We start from the raw sequence: 17,167 nt of genomic DNA on the forward strand, positions 1-17,167 counted from the left end.
AATTATACCGACCTAAACTCCTGAATGGACAGTGCTGTGTTGACAGGAGAGCTTCTCCCGCCAAGATAGCTACCACCTCTCAGGTAGGTAGGTGGATTAACTACGCTGATGGGAGAAGCTCTCCTGTCGACGTAGGAATGTCTTCACTAAAGCATTACATCTGTGCAGCTGCACCACTGTAGTGCTGTATGTGAAGACAAGCCCTCATCAACAGAAGTTGGTCCAATAAAAGATTATCTCACCCACCTTATCTTTCTAATCTCCGGGGACTGACAAGGCTACAACTACACTATATGATAACTATTGTTCTTCGAGATGTGGATGCAAATGCGTATTACACTCAGGTGTGTGAGTGCCCAGTGCACCGAAACTGGAGAACTTTGTCTAGCAGTACCAGTAAGGGCAGCACTTGTGCCCTTTTTGGCCACATTAGTCCCCCCCTGCTTATTTAAGGGTACTACCGCCCCAACCCCCCTCAGTTCTTTCACAGCAAATGTCAAGAGTTGAGACTCCAATACAGAGGGGACTAAAGGTGGAGTGTAGAATACATATCTGCACCCACATCTTGAAGAACAACAGTTACCATTACAGGTAGGTAACCGTTTTTTCTTCGAGTGGTTGCAGATGTGTATTTAACTCTGGTGGCTCAGTGGGAGGTAGGCTCGGAGTCCACTTAAGGAATGACTGCAGAACTGCACTCCCAAAGTTTGCATCTAATCTAGACACAGCTATAGTAGCATAACATTGGTAAAAGTATGTATGGAAGACCAAGTGGCCACCTTGCAAATATTCAATATTGAAACATCGTTGAGAAATTAGATCAATGTTGCTTGGGCCCTAGTTGAATGAGCCAAGGTGTGACTTGAGCTACTCCAAATGCCACTGTGAAATAGGAAGTTATCCATCTGGAAATCGTCTATGCAGAGACCACCAGACCCTTCGCCCAATCCGCACAGGAGATAAAAAGGTGAGGTGATAAATGAAATGATTTAGTCCTCTCCAAATAAAACAAGCACTGTCTCACATTCAACTCATGAAGCCACTGCTCATCTTCATTTGAATGTGACTCAGGAAAGAATACTGCTAAATATATTATTTGGTGAAGGTGAAACCATGAAACTAGTTTAGGCAAAAATTTTGGATGAGGTCTTAGGGCCCCCTGGTCTTTGAAAAACTGAGTATACGGGGGCTCTGCCATTAAAGCTGCAGCTCATTTACTCTTCTTACAGATGTGATAGCAACAAGAAAAGCTATCTTGGCACAGGAGAAACAGAACAAATTGCCAGGGGCTCAAACAGAGGACCAATAACAGCAGCCAGGGCAGTATTAATGTCACACAAAGGAACCACAGCTTTCACCAGTGGAAAAAGATGAATGATTCATCTTAGAAATATCAATACCATGGAGTTTGAGAAAACTGACTTCCCTTGGATTGGAGTATGGAACACGGAGATCACAGCAAAGTGGACCCTCAAGGAGCTGAAACATAGATCAGAGGACTGAAGGTGTAACAGATACTCCAAAATGTCCTGAATGCAGGTTAGCATCAGTTGAAGCCACTGAGCAAGTGATTAAATTGAAAAGAGCTTAAATTGGTCACGCTACTGGAGTTTTTTCTACTGTAGAGTAGCACTTGTCTAACAGCATTTCTCCACATCTAGCCACGCAGCTGTGAAGTGCAGACTGCTCAGCGCTGGATCCCAAACTTGACACTGGTGCTCAGTTAGTAGGTCAGGATAACGAGGAACAGATATTTGGAACAGAGGGAGGGTCAAACCAACAGACAGAGGAGGTTGGAGAACCAACACTGTCTTGACCATGCTGGGGCAATGAAAATTAGTTTGGCATTAGTTTGAGAATAAGCTGAGGAATGTGTAGGAGCGGGGGAAAGATATACATCAGTGCCCATTCTCAAGTCAGCTAGAAGCCGTGGGTTAAGGAGCCTGGACTGAGACCCACTTGAGAGCAAAACTGATGGCACTTCTTATCATCTCTCGTTACAAACAGGTAAATAGCTGACAAAGACAGACGTCAGCACACTGGTTTTCAGACAATTTGTGATTTTGTGAGAAATTCCTGTTGAGGTGATCATCCAAGTGATTCTGGACCACTGATAAGTGAACGGTTGTGGGAATGATGCTCTCCTTGATGCCAAACTGCCAAAATTGTATTGCCTCCTGACAAAACTGGTTGAAACAGGCTCCTCCCTGTTTGTTCATATAATTAGGACTCTACTGTCCATTTTGGTCAATTTCACGGTCATAGGAATTTTAAAATCATAAATTTCATGATTTTGGCTATTTAAATCTGAAATTTCATGGTGTTGCAATTGTAGGGATCCTGACCCGAAAAGGAGTTGTGGGAGGGGTTGCAGCACTGCTACCCTTACTTCTGTGCTACTGCTTGCGTTAGCTGCCTTCAGAGCTGGGCAGGTGGAGAGCAGCAGCTGCTGACTGGGAGCCAGCTCTGAAGGCAGAGTCACTGCCAGCAGTAGCGCAGAAGTAAGGATGGCATAGTAGGGTATTGCCACCTTTACGTGTGTGCTGCTGCCTGCAGAGCTGGGCCCCCAGTCAGGAGCCACCCCTCTCCAGCCACCCGGCTCTGAAGGCAGCAGCGCAGAAGTAAGGGTAGCATGGTATGGTATTGCCACCCTTACGTCTGCGCTGCTCCTGGTGGGGTGCTGCCTCCCGAGCTGGGCGCCTGGCCAACAGCTGCTGCTTTCCGGCCACCCAGCTCTGAAGGCAGCGCATAAGTCAGGGTGGCAATCCCCTTAAAATAACCTTGTGACCCCCATGTAACACCGTTTTGGATCCCCAATTTGAGAAATGCTGGTCTCCCCTGTGAAATCTGTATCATATAGGGTAAAAGCACACAAAAGACCAGATTTCACGGTCCAGGACACATTTTTCATGGCCGGGAATTTGGTAGGGCCTACATAAAATACATTGTGGAGATGTTGATGACTATATGTACCACTGTCATTTATCTGTGCCTGAAAAGCTCTGCACACATTATAAATGGCTCAAAGCTTCAGGATAGGGATATGAAGGGAAGCTTCCTGTTCTGTCCACCAACCTTGAACCTTCAACGTCCTCAGATGAATTTCCCAACTAGCATGGAGGCATCTGTACCTATGGTCCTGACTGGAGAAGGATGAGGTAAGGGAACACCCTCACCCATATCGATCTGATCTGTCTACCTCCCTAAGGACTCAAAGATGGGCAGTGGCGGCATTCCCACTAGGCCATCCAGTGACTAACAATTCAGATGATATATCGACTTCAAGCAGCCCAGAAACCTGTTGTGCCTTGGGAAAATCGCCACATGGAAGTAAGAGTCCTGAAGATCGAGGGAGACAAACCAGTCGTGTGCTGGACCACATAAATGCATGCCCCAATGTGGCCTAGCAATCTCAGACATACACAGATTGTAGTTGAAGGGTGGGAATGGACACAAGCACAGGCGACAAACTGTTTGAAATAGTTTGTTCAGCAGAAACAGCCTCAAACTTGTAGAGTCCAGTAGGGTCCCAATGAGCCTGATTTTACATGTTGGTATTAATGCTCATCTCCCTTTGTTCAAAAATCAGACCCAGACAATCAAAAGAGATGCAATGTGTACTGGACATGACCGATTATTTGGTCTCTGTACTTGCCCCTCACTAACAAATTGTTCAGGTACGAAAAGACATGAAATCCTCTTTTTCTGAGGCACACTGCTACTACCATCATGCATTTGGTAAACAGCCAAAGGACAGGCAAAGGGAAGCACTATGTATTGATAATACTGACCTGTCACCACAAACCTCCTGTGCCTTGGTAAAATAGACACACAGAAGTAAGCCGTCCTGAAGATGGTTGGTGGCAAACCAGTCGTGATTTAATGCAGGGAGAACAGTAGCTAGGGCAGTGATAGGGACTAAGGCTTGCAAGCCGCAAGTGGCTCTTTGAAGCACATGGTATTAAAAACTGTGTGATTTTATTAACCAATCTACGTTATTAACCTATCAGGATACTTTTGCTATGTTATGAACCGACTAAGTTATCAACTTGCACTAAGTTATTAACTTATTTGCTGTGAAAATAATATAGTAATATAGTAAATGAAACAATGTATTCACACTACTGTGACTCTTTTGGGTAATGTTGATTGCTAATTTAGCTCCTGAACCACTGAGGTCTGAGTACCACTGAGCTAGGGTAACCATGCAGAATCTTGTTTTTGATGTACTTGTTAAGACAATGGAGATTGAGGATAGGTCTCATCCCTCCCTTGGGCTTGGGGATGAGGAATTACCGAGAGTAGATCCCTTTCCTCAATTCTGAAGGGAAACCTCCTCTATGGCTCCCAAAGCCTAGAGAGCCTAAACCTGCTGCAGGCGCTGAGACTCATGAGGGGGGACTCTGGAAAGGGAGAGGTAGGAGGGTGGGAAGGGGGACTGAACAGGAATTGAGTAACATAACCCAGTCCAACAGTGATTAACACTTGTACATCGTTAATTACTCTAACCTGTAGAAGTGGGATAGCCTGTCCCCAAACAAGATGATGACTGGAATGTCTACCACGGAGAGCCTGTCCAGTTCACTGCTTGCACGACACTAATGAAGGACAGGCTGACTGGTTGAAATTGAGACCACAAGACCTTCTCCTACATGACTCGTCTCCTTTTCTGGAGAAATCCTGCTGTTTAGAGGGATAATTCAACTTAAAGAGCTGTTGGAGTGATGTTGCTGCTGTTGCCCCGTGAAGTGACGCCTCTTTATTGCCAGGTTAAAAACATCAAATGAATGCAATGTAGCTCAAAAGTCCTTAAAGGAATGCAGTGTTTTGTAAGTTTTGTCCAAAAACAAAAACCTACCATCAATGGGTAAGTCAATCCTCAACCGTCTGTTGGACATCAGGAGCTGTATCAGAGTTCTGCAATCATGAAGACCTGTATAGCAGAGGCCATAACTCTAGAAGCATCCACCATGTCCAAAGCTGACTGTTGTGACGTCTTTACCACTAGATGGCCTTCTGCAACAAAAACCTTGAACTCTTCCCTGGAGGATTCTGGCAAATGACCTGTAATTTTTGCCATAGCTTCCCAAGTTACAGAGTAATACTTTGGCAATGCGGATTTGTAAGGATGAGGTAGAATAATTTTTCCTCCTCAAAAGTCCCATCTTTTAGAGTCCTTGTCCTTTGGTATCCTTATATCTCCCCTGTCTTAACCTCTCATTAGCTGCCTTTATGGCAAGAGTAAGGCAGTGGATGCAAGAACAAGCACTCAAAACAGTGCAGAGGTACACAGTATGTCTTAGGAGTACACCTCGCTGTAGGTGGTAAGGACGCTTTGTGTTCCATAGCGTCTTCCAAGATTCCAGGTTCCAAGATCTCTTCATTTATGGAGAGAACCACTCTCCCTAAAGCTGAGGACTGGAGAATATCCAGCAACTTGTCAGTGTTCTCCTGAACATACACCCTATACACTCAAGGCTGAAGCCATGCACCTTAGGCGGTCCTGACACCTTTTAAAATCCTCAGATACAGGGGAGGAAGAAATCTGGCACCACAGAGTTGTCTAGTGATGAAGAGGAGGAAGGAAGCTGAGCCAACTGCATCTCCTGTGATGCCTGTAACAATGGCTCAGGCTGAACCAGTTCAGCAGGAGCAACAACCCACATCTGTGGCTGCAGTGTTGGAGGGTTCAAGAGGGGAGGCTATTAGCAGAATAAGTGACCTCATTCTGGACTGAGGAGAGGATTAAGACCTGGCCTATTGCAAAACATCCCAGGGATTCCAAGCTATCCCTGCTATGGGAGCAGTATTGATCTCAGTACTAATGGTGATCCCCACAAGGTCTTGATAACTTTCAAAAATGATACCGAGAAGGTGAGGGAGAGGAGCCCAACCCTGAAGAACATTCCAAGTAGTCCACAGGCAATGGAGGAGCCTCCCCCTGGAAGGGCCAGTAAGTATCCAGCCTCATCTGAAGTCCAGAACACAGGATGCATCAGTACCAACAAAGGTAAAGCAGTCAAGTACTTATAGGGGCCTCACACTTGGTACCAGAGCAGATGTTGATACTGAAATCAAAGCTGGCATCAGTCCCACAGATGGAGCATGCACCAGAGTCATCACAGCACCAAAGACAGCATCTGCACTGACAAGCCCCTCAGTACCAAAAAGGCATGAGATATCAACTCTGCACCTGAACTGGAAAAGGCACAGAAGATAGTGCCAGCAGTAACAACAAGTCTGCAACCAAACCACACAGTGCCGGGGACACACAAGAAACCACCACAACTGAACATTTCTGAACTAGTGGAGAGTCAGGAACAAATAGGGAAGCAAGTCCAATGCTGCCTGATATACCACTTGCATGGAAACAATTGGTGCCCACACCCATGTCATCAGTGCCAAACTCAAAAGAAGTCCCACAAATGGTACCAGAGTGAATGATACTGAGCCCACTTACTCTCACCTCACTAGCAGAGAGCAGGTAAATGGCCCTGCTCCAGCTCATGTATCAGATCAATCACAGTGCTGGTCTGCACTCACCTTAGAAAGAGGAGGAGGAGGACGACTCTCTCTTAGTTTTGGAATGGCCCCAGTCCACTGTAGGAGATCTTTTTCTAGAAGGACCAGAAGAACTGTCTCTCTTCCTCCCAGAAGAGGAATCCAAAACTGGCCAAACCACCAGCCTTGCTGGCTTAGATGCCTTCTGGAGGGCCTGATGATCTATGGAGGTCCCCAGTGCCAACAGCAGACCTCATGGCCTGCTTCAGAAGATACTGTTTCAAGTGCAAGTCTCTGGCCACCAACCTTCTCTTCTTGCAGATGAAGCACCTTTCTTTAATGTGCCCTTCCCAAAAGGGACAACAAACAGTAAGAGTGTGGGGATCACTATTGGGGATAATTACTCCACACAATGGGCAGTGTTTAAACACCAGTGGGGGCACCACACCAGGCAAATCCTAACTAACTAAACCTAAATCAACTGCAACTAACTCCTCTACCCAATAAATAAATATATCAGATGACACTGCGAAACAAAACGTCACATAAAAACTGTACGGAGCACTCCAACTCAAGCCATGGGCATTGAGAAGCAACTGATGGGATTGGGCAGCACTGCCCTTAAATAAGCAAGGGTGTTGCTAAGAGTCCAGAGTGTGTGAGCACAGCCCCTATGGGTATAGCTAGGCTGGGCACACACACACGCACACACCCACCCCCCAAGTGGAAACCTGTGTACTACCACTTGAAGAATTTCTTTTAACATGTTAAAGACACTAGCATAGAGGCCTTTTTTTAAAGTCACTTTTCACTTACTGTGAAATATAACTGGAAAATAATTTCTCTATGCTTGGTTATCTTGACCAGCCAAATTATTATTAGTTAGCATGTATATTATGGTCACGATTGGAGTTCTATTACGATAGGCATTGTACAAGCAGAGTCCCCGCCCTGATTAAGACAAAATATTAGCGAACAACAAAGAATCAGAAGGAAAGGTTTTATCAAGCCTTCCACACAAGGGAAAAGTCAGTCAGTCAAGGTGGGTGAGGTAATATTTTTTATTGCACCAAATTCTGTTGGTGAGAAAAGGAGCATAAAAGATTATTACCTCACCCCCTTCTCTCTTTAATATCCCTGGACTGACAACAACTATACTTCAGTCAGACACTCTCTCTCTCACACACACCCCTCTAGCTGGAACAATATAACTGAAAAAAATAATCAACTTACAGTGCGAGCACATTTCCAAAGGATAGCTTGCCTCATTTCCCTGAAATACAAAGAAGTTTTATTAGTGATAACGTAAGCTTAGCAAAAGCTAATTTTAACAACATTTAAGTTCAAATACAAGGCCATAAACAGTATAGTGTGTTTTGTTGGTTTTTTTTAAATTACAGATTACTGTCAGTGTACTATTATATACATAATTCTGCATTACCAACAGGTACAAAAGTTAAGTTTTCCATGCAGCAGAGAAGAACTTCTAACAGTTAAGGATAGCAACATTATTTCCAGGAAAATATCAGCAATCAAGAAGAGGTCTGTAGCGACTAGTAACACCAAACCTATATCTTAAGCATTAAGTCACATTTTACATGCTAATTGTGCAAGTGCTTATGACAGGTTATATTCAAATGATTCAAATTTCACACAATAGGTGCTTTATAATTTTATTTTAGATTCACAAAAAGGAATACATGTCCTTATAATATATTAACATGGAGAACCTTACATTGCTGAACAATGGGATAGTACCAGAACAGACCCCACCCACATCCTCCACACACACACACAAAATCCATTCATAGGAGAAATAAAGCACACAAACTGTTATTCTCTTTGGAAATGTCTTAAAATACTGGGATTTAAACACATCAAAGTATTATTACTTATGTAACACCAGAGTGAGACTGGAATACAAAACTTATTTAATTTTTTTTTAAATTCTTACTGCTATAACAATATTAGAAATGTTCAACTTAAAAATATTTACAAATTATGTAACTACTGTAACAAGAATACCAAAGATTACTAAATCAAAAGGGTTTTTTCCCCCCCCCCCAATTTGTATACTTCATGCATTTGAGCACTCGTGTGCAGTGTTTTTCAGTAGTCAGTTAGCAGGAGAGAAACCGGATAACTGTAAAGAGCTTTAATAAACAAACCAGGTAACAAACAAACAAAAAGCCATAAACAAAACTTAAGGGATTTTTAAAAATAATTTCAGGACAGCGTTTTTAAAGAGCTCTCTATCAGAAAATGGAATAAATTTAAAGTTAGTCTACTTAGTGTTCTTTAATACTGTAGATTGGGAAGGGTCAACCAGTTCAGTACTCTGGCAGAGAATGGCTACTTAAGATCACTCATAGGCCACACAAAAATTCTTCATGAAAAAGAAATCCTACAAGTGGCTTGGGAATGTGACTGCATGTCAATAATAGGAGGAAGGGGTGGATCAAACATCTCACAAATACTGAGTGTCCTCCTTAAGATAAGTCCTTTTTGTAGCAATATATTTGCTATTTTTCCCCACTCTGTCTTCTTAGAAAGCACTCCGTGCCCATCTAATTTTTATAGAACAGTTTAACATGTATCCTTCATTTTCTCCCTAAATGTCTATTTAAAGCTTATACTGTAAAGAACCAGAATAAAAATTTAAATAGGGATAGTTAGGTCCGGGAAAACAATTTAAGAAGTGCGACTCATACTCCAGGGAAACTTCCATGAAGAAAAATTTTTCACTAGCAAGGACCACACAGGAACATCAGAACTGTCAGTGCTACATGGGAGACCATTGACGGAATCACAATAAAACTTGGGAAAACAAGTGAAGAGCAAAATATAAGTAGTCAAAGCCTAAAAGATGCAGAAGAGATCTCTGAGAATGTGGGGAAACAGAACCAAAGAAAATCTCGACACAGGCAGAAACAGGAACCAGAGGATCCGGATAGGCCACTCTTAAAGGATGAGGCATGAAGTGGTAAGAAAACATCAGACCGGAAGGCTGCAAATTAAAGGAGAAAGTTGCATTAAAAAACAGTGGACTTTTAGGTATAATATACCCATGCATTAAAAGACTGTTCTGAACCCGTTATAGATTAGGACAAAATTCATTCCTGGTATCTACAACAGAAATCAATCTGGCAACAGAAACATAAAACATTTCTGAGACATGAGAGGGAAGTATTATAAAGGAACATAATGTGCTGAGAAATCTGAATTCATAAACTGAGTAAATATAATATAAGTGCATATTCTAATTGCAATGAAAAATATTTACTAATTATTTGCATGAAGAAGTATGGTAAACTTTGGAGGGACTGGGCAGGGAGACGAGCTTCAACTAAGCAAGGTTATGTTCTGTGAAACTGGTACTGCTATTGAGAAAAGAGAAGAGTGCTTACCTATCCTGAACTGGAACTTTTGTATCTAGAAAAAGACAAGAGACATTGTAAATCATAATATAAAGTTTATATCTAATATTTGCTAAACATCATAAAATATATGGTAGTTAAAAATTAATTACTTATCTGTTAATGCTGTGTTGAGTGTTCATTCCCTGAGAGAATCCAAAAGTCTAGTGCAGTCTTAAAAATATCTTAAACCTTCATCTTGGTTTTCAGGAGTAAGTGCAAAAGCTATTCATACCAAAGTTCATATTCTTCCCAGTAAACCTGTGACTTGGACAAATACAAAGGTGGGGAGATCCCCAATCCAGAATACCTGATGCCTAAACAATGAAAATTAATTCTTTCCTCTTGGGAGCAGGCCTTTTTAATCAATTTGATTTTAACTGTACAGCAAAATTAATTGTTTAATTCTTATTAGTAATAGTTTAAAAATTAATTGTTGCTGATATCCAATGCGCAAATACCATTAAATTCATATATTCACAAAATTTCCTGTGAAAAATTGGCATTTTTTGACCAGCTCTAGTAAAATGGTCTTTCTGCTACATTTGGTATTTAGTCACTCTATTCCCTTATACCCTCTTCGGGGGGGGGGGAGAGGAGCCTTTAAACTAACTTGTATGTAACAGGTGCTGAGGTGCATACTTCTTCCTTCATGACTTGGGGGAAAAGAGGGGGGATTTCGGTCCATAAGATATGATTTCAGTGCTTATTACAAGAATCTAAATATTAAATCGGACTCATTATTAGGGCTGAAACAAGACAAACTTTTTAACCTTCTCTCCACCAACCAAAAAAGGAAGACAAATATAGCTGCTTGTTTTGATATTGAAATGCAAAAGGAAATGGTTTTAAAATATATTTTTATTAAGTGGCCTGCCAATAACATAAGTGGTTCTTTCTGTTTTATCCATCAAACAACACAGCAATAATATGCAGAGGTACAGATGAGGCAAGACTCAGCATTGTGGAGTCACAGATAGTGCAAAGTGAATTATGGAGTCAATGCTTTTTAGTCCATGGATGGAGGGTATAAACTCTCTCTCTCTCTCTCTCAATCCCTGCTGTGACTAATTTCCAAGTGTGATGCTACTGGCATCAGGCAAGGCATCCTCACAGCTGGAATGAGATACTATACTATTGAGCACCTTTGACAAGAGGAAAATTAGATTAATGTAGAGCTTTTTTCACGTGGTATTATATTTTCTTATTGAGGGAACAGTTTCACTGGAACCTTGCTAATCTACATACTGTATACACTGTATAAAAAAGGCGCTCTCTCCATCTCAAAGATGGAATGGCAGATGCTAGAGTAAGATTTAATATTACTACGACGTCTATTTTTATAAAATATACTGCACTACTAGAATATTCTGAACTATAAATCTAAATAAAATGTGGTAAGCGTTCTTTTCTTCATTTGTTAATTCACAGGTTTATAATTCTAATGGGGCATCCATGTCCCTTATGCAAATTTGCTTGGTCTACTTTTAGGTGTCTGATATTTTTAACAGTCAAATCAGAAATTCATACTGTCAGTATTCTTAATGGTTAACTTGTTATTGTTAGAAGTATAATTTTCCATATTTTAATACAAAATTGAATTATTCATGCTAAGACTACCAACAAATATTACACATTGTTATGTGGACACCTGGCCACTAGGGGTTAGACCATCAACATTTTTCACATCAGCAAATCAACAGCTGTTCCACTATTGTTCTATATTGTTCTAATTCTTTGCCATTTTCTCAAGTCATCTAGTATCCCAGGATGTGGAGCTTCTTCTACATCATTTACCAGAGTTAGGTCCACTGCCGTTAAAACTGGGTATTTGGAGGAGGCTGCTTAAAGTGGTGATAATTAAAATGATGCAAGTAAAAAAGGGCAGAAAGGTATTGAGCAAACTTACGGTACTCTGACAGCTCTATTAATACACTTCATTTGTTTCATACACACTGCTACATAAATTGGGAGCTCTTACCACAGTTCGAGGCTAATGTACCACCAAGTACAAGGGACAATGCTTACAGTACAGTACAGCGCAAGATTTTCCAGTTTAACAAAAATGTGAATATTTAGCTTAAAATGAGTCCCATCCACACTAGAACCATGTTTTGTGTAACTGAGTTCCAGGATAATCCCTAGTCATTTTGGTGCCCTACACAGCCCCCCCCCGGGGGGGGGAGGGGGAGCACCAGGCCTCTGCAGGGGGAGGGCGGAGACCAGGAGCAGGCTTGGGGGCAGGGGGGAAACCACTACCCAGCACGAGCCGGCGGAGCGGGTTGGGTCACTCCACTTCCTGCCGCCCGGTGAGTGCAGGGCGTGCCCGACTCCTGCTGCAGTCCCCCAGGATGTTGCTCAGGGGAAGGGCTGGAGTGGGGGCGGGGCTGGGGCAGAGCAGGGGCTATGGGGAAGAGGTGGAGATGGGGCAGCTTTTCTGGCCGGTTCAGCTGGCCAGGAGATCAGGGTTGCTGCTGGAGCAGCACGCAGCTGCATAGGGCACCAGGAAATTTGGGGCAATTTGGTGCCCCTAAATTTCCTGGTGCCCTACGCAGCTGCATAGTTTGCGTACGGGTAAGGACAGCCCTGCTGGGTTCTAATATGCCAGCCTGACAACTGATACAGCTCAATATATCCACAGGGTGGCTCACTCCCACGCCCCCAGGTGCAACTATTTATCCAACTGCTTGAGTTCCAACAGGTGACAAATCTCTGAACCATAAAATACAGCTTGAAACTTGTCACAGGGAGAAAAAAGGACAAATCAGTTTTATAAAAAAATATAAAACCAATTCATATGTGAACAATTCACAGCTGTGAATATCATAAGTATACTGTCTTGCTCATCAGGTACAAAGATGGGAGAGTAACAAGCAGCACAAAAAGTGAAGTCAATAGAAAGAATGAAGGAAGTAGACAAACTGGTAGAATATGTTCTGATGAACCAATGCTTTGTAAACCATGATCTCTAAATACATCTCTACCCCAATAGAACGCTGTCCTCGGGAGCCAAAAAAAATCTTACCGCATTATAGGTGAAACCGTGTTATATCGAACTTGCTTTGATCCACTGGAATGCGCAGCCCCGCCCCTTCCCCGGAGCACTGCTTTATCATGTTATATCGGGTCATGTTATATCGGGGTAGAGGTGTAGTATTAAGAATAAGTTAAAACATCACATGCATTCTCTAGACTGTCTTCCCCTCTGCAGCTGGGCCTCTCTCCCTATGGAGGACATTCAATCATCCCACTTATTGTTCCTCTTGTGCACATTATCTACAAAAACTTATTTGATTTTTTTCCTTTCCTCAGGTGGTTATTTGGAGTTGGCACCCAAGTTGCTCTCTTTTTGGAAATGATTTGGCACATGCTGCTCAAAGGCAGGTTAGTCGCGGGTGACTTTTCGAAAAGACTCCACCCATACAGCTAGAGAGATAAGCAAAGAAAGTTTGCTACTTGTAAAAAAAAAAAAAAAAAAAAAAAATCTGCAAAACCTTACAGCTGGCAGGTACAATGGGAAAAATAAAACTCCCGAGACAATAGGCAGCTATCTAGTCTCCTAACTAGGAAAAATTATCTCAAAATGTTGTGTATGACACATCTTTCAAGAGAACATATGTTGTAAAAAATGTTGTACGTATATTTTATTGCATCCTACTGCACTGTACTGTGGGCACCATCAAGTTTCTGTGTAAACTATTCAGAAGCTTAAATAAAATGTTAATGGACTAGTATTTTTCAACTAGTTTTCTCCTTTTATAAATGCTATTATGAAAGTTATTCTGACCTTAATGCCTTTTAATGCAGGCAAACCAGGATAAACATCCTGGCAAGTTTTAGGCTGCCCCATCCCAAATTTCTCTGTCCCCAAAATGGTGTTAAGTATGACAGATTACATATACAAACTGGCACCCTACTAAATGCTTTGACAACTGTTCATGCCCTAAGACTGATGGGCCAGAACAGTGAATTACCTCAACCAGTGGCAAGCAGGCTTTTAAGATTAGTTTGATGCATGAACTAAAGAGTAGGGGTCTGAGATTCAGTATGGGCTCTGCAACAGCTTAAAGATTGATCCAAAGCAAGGTGAGTTTATCTTTACTTTACCAAGTAGCAAATGGTCTTGGGATTACTGGCTGCTTCAATACAGCAGTGTGGGCTGCTACTTTTATATACTGTATTGAAGCTACTGAAATAAATGAAATATAATACTATCTATGTTTATAATTTTTTCATGTATGGTGTTTGGATGTTGTCATGGGGCCATATCAACATACAGAACGTAATGCATCCTACATATATCTCCACACTTCCCAAAGGCAACACTGGCAAGTGCAACAAATCAGTGAGGCAGGAAACCAGGTCAATGTCATTGTTTGGGGAATAGGACTGGGGATCTTGTATTACAATATTAGCAGGGTTGTAGTTCCAGGTGAATTCAATAAATAGATCCACATGAAAGGTGTCTGACATCACCCATCACCACTGCCAGTAGAACAATGGCAGTGACAAGTGTTTCAGGGAGAGTGGAGGTTAGCAGCCCAGTATCAAGGATGAGTCTTGCAGGCAAGTCCCCCTTAGTAGTCCTACCAACAAACATGTAAAATCCAATGCAAAATACTTGTTTTCCCCTCCCCATTCTATTTCCTGAACTCCCTTCCCACAGCATCAAATTAAAGATTAAACACACTACCTGTCATGGTCAAAGTCCTCTTTCTTCTCCTCTGATCTCATCTTCCATATGTTGTAGTTATCAAAGCTTTCAACTATGAAGTGGACCAAAATGCCAATCTGGTGCTGTGAAACTTGTACATTTTTCACAAAAGCAGCAAGTGATACAAACAATTGCCAGGACTCTGGCTGTCTTGCACATGGCAATACCAGATTTTGACTGCCTCCTTTTTTCCTTGGCAATGGTTGATACTGATCCAGGTCACACTAACAGTTTCAGATTTTGATATGTCAAGTCAAGATGCGTTTGGATATTCTTTGCTTGCTCATGAGCTCGCCATTTCAGATAAGTAGTCTAGTAATAACTAGCACAAGTTTTCTACTCTCCAGCAAAACATGTACTAAAGTGGCATAATGAGGCTTGCTATGGTTAAGCAGGAAGTGGCATGCTGGTTTTAAAAGCCTGGACTTGGTTACTGCTGTGAAGACATTATTGCCCGATTCATAACATTCGTATTTGAGCTTTGATCACAAGCGAAGTCAAACACCTGCATAGTTAGGAACCATGTGTTTACCCTGGTGTGTGAATATGAAGAGTGGAGAGAACCATGTCACAATTTGAATAAAAATTTGGTAACTTTAAAAGAAGTGAATTAGACATCAGTGATAATCTGCAAAATTACAACAGCACCTCTAAAAGCTATACCAGGGGTAGGCAACCTTTCAGAAGTGGTGTGCCGAGTCTTCATTTAAAGGTTTTGCGTGCCGGTAATACATGTTAACGTTTTTTAGAAGGTGTCTCTCTCTAAGTCTATATTATATAACTAAACTATTGTTGTATGTAAAGTAAATAAGGTTTTCAAAATGTTTAAGAAGCTTCATTTAAAATTAAATTAAAATGCTGATCCAGCCTGGGGTTCTGTTCACCTAGGCCTGCAGCGGGCTGAGCATGGCCTGTGGCCAGGACGCCGGCTGGCAAGGGGGTGTGGGGGGATTCAGGGATCAGGGCAGAAGGCTGGGTGTTGGGGGGGGGTTCAGGGCAGAAGGCTGGGGTGCGTGTGGAGGTGCAGGGCAAAAGGCTGGGGTGCTCGGCTCGTGGCGGTGCTCCCAGCCCCCTGCCCTGAGCGGCTCATGGCAGGGGGCTGGGAGGGATATGCCCTGTTCCACCCCCTTCCCCAAGGCCCGTCCCTACCTCTCTCTGCCTGCTCTACGGAGCAGCGAGCATGCTGCCGCTCGGCTCTGCTCCGCTCCCCCTCGGGGCTGAGTGGGGCGGGGGGCCGGGACCCCCACCACCACCGCTCTCTCCGGCAGGGGCAGGAGGCAGAAGCTTGGTCCTGCGGCAGCCAAGCTTCCCTCCTCCCCAGCTTCTTCCCCCAGCGTGGTGCTTTCCGGCCCCTCCTCCTCCTCTCACCGGGCAGGCAGCATGCCACTCAAAATCGGCTCGCGTGCCATGTTTGGCAGGCGTGCCGTAGGTTGCCGACCCCTGAGCTATACCGAGTTTCAGTACTCTAACTACTGGGTACTAATTACTACAAAGAACATCAATATCCTGAAGTCCCATCCACAGTAATTTGCCCACACACTCATGTGGGTTAATGGAGCAGTTAAAAACAGGAAATTATGATTCACACAAAAGTGAAAAGAAAAAAGGAGTAAGTAGGCCTGGACATCTAAAGTCATTCTAGAAGGTACACAGTGAATTTGGATCATCAGATGTAAAGATGCACTTAAGAGGTTGCAGGAAGAAAAATGAAAATCTTTAGGCAACATTTCTGATCACCCAACCCAGAAATAGCACAGGTAAATCGGATCATATGGTTTCCAAAATCTACAAACTGTTCAGTACAGAGAAGCCACAGTCTGACCTGAGGAAAGTTGGAGACATGATATCAATAATCCATAAGAATACAATTCCTAGAAATATCCATGCTTCCAGTGATCTGAGAGCTGTTATTCCTAATACAAACCATGTAAGACACATATTGGATACCAATGTGGATGTATAATTTATACCATGATATACCAGACTTGTATTGGAGATGGAGTGACTAGGGTGCCAATGCATTTGTATAGGGAAAGTCCCAATGCAACATTTTTGGTATTGCCAACCCAAAGCATCCAAAAATCTTGAGAGTTTTCAAAAATGGTTTCATTTTATTTGTCCTCTAGTTTCCATCCCTTTAGGGTTACATTTCAAGTTTTCCACTGCAACCATAAGGGCTAGAAACTTAGCTTCTTGAAAAGAAGAAAAAAAAAAAAAAAAGGTTATGATTCTCACCTAATCACTCTATTCCAGGAGCTGGAACTTCACAAAATAAAAAAAAAAAAAAAAAAAAAAAAAAAACTCGCCACCATTTTTGGAATGAGCTGATTACCAACAGTTTGAATCAGAGAAAAAAGTTTAACTGTATATTCAGTCAATTTTATTTGGTGAGGAGTTTTAGCACAGTATCTATGCTTTCCAAGAAAAAGGGCTATAAATACATCCTGCACATAAAGAGTATTCCAAATGTGGGGAAAAATGAAGCTGCCCCAAATGCTATCTCCTTCTGCATTTTCTCTCAGTACAATTAAGGGAA

At 42.4% G+C, this 17,167-nt stretch overlaps 1 protein-coding gene across 1 annotated transcript in view; it reads right to left on the minus strand.

The window, feature by feature from the left end:
* The window catches only part of PPP3R1 (protein phosphatase 3 regulatory subunit B, alpha), an 82,400-nt gene that overhangs the window by 29,003 nt on the left and 36,230 nt on the right, over positions 1 to 17,167 (minus strand). Inside the window, exon 2 of the mRNA XM_054022394.1 lies at positions 7,735 to 7,774. Coding sequence (XP_053878369.1) covers positions 7,735 to 7,774 — 40 coding nt within the window. The remainder of the gene's footprint in view (positions 1 to 7,734; positions 7,775 to 17,167) is intronic.

This window comes from Malaclemys terrapin, chromosome 3, assembly GCF_027887155.1.
Source record: "Malaclemys terrapin pileata isolate rMalTer1 chromosome 3, rMalTer1.hap1, whole genome shotgun sequence".
NCBI classification, from domain to species: domain Eukaryota; kingdom Metazoa; phylum Chordata; order Testudines; family Emydidae; genus Malaclemys; species Malaclemys terrapin.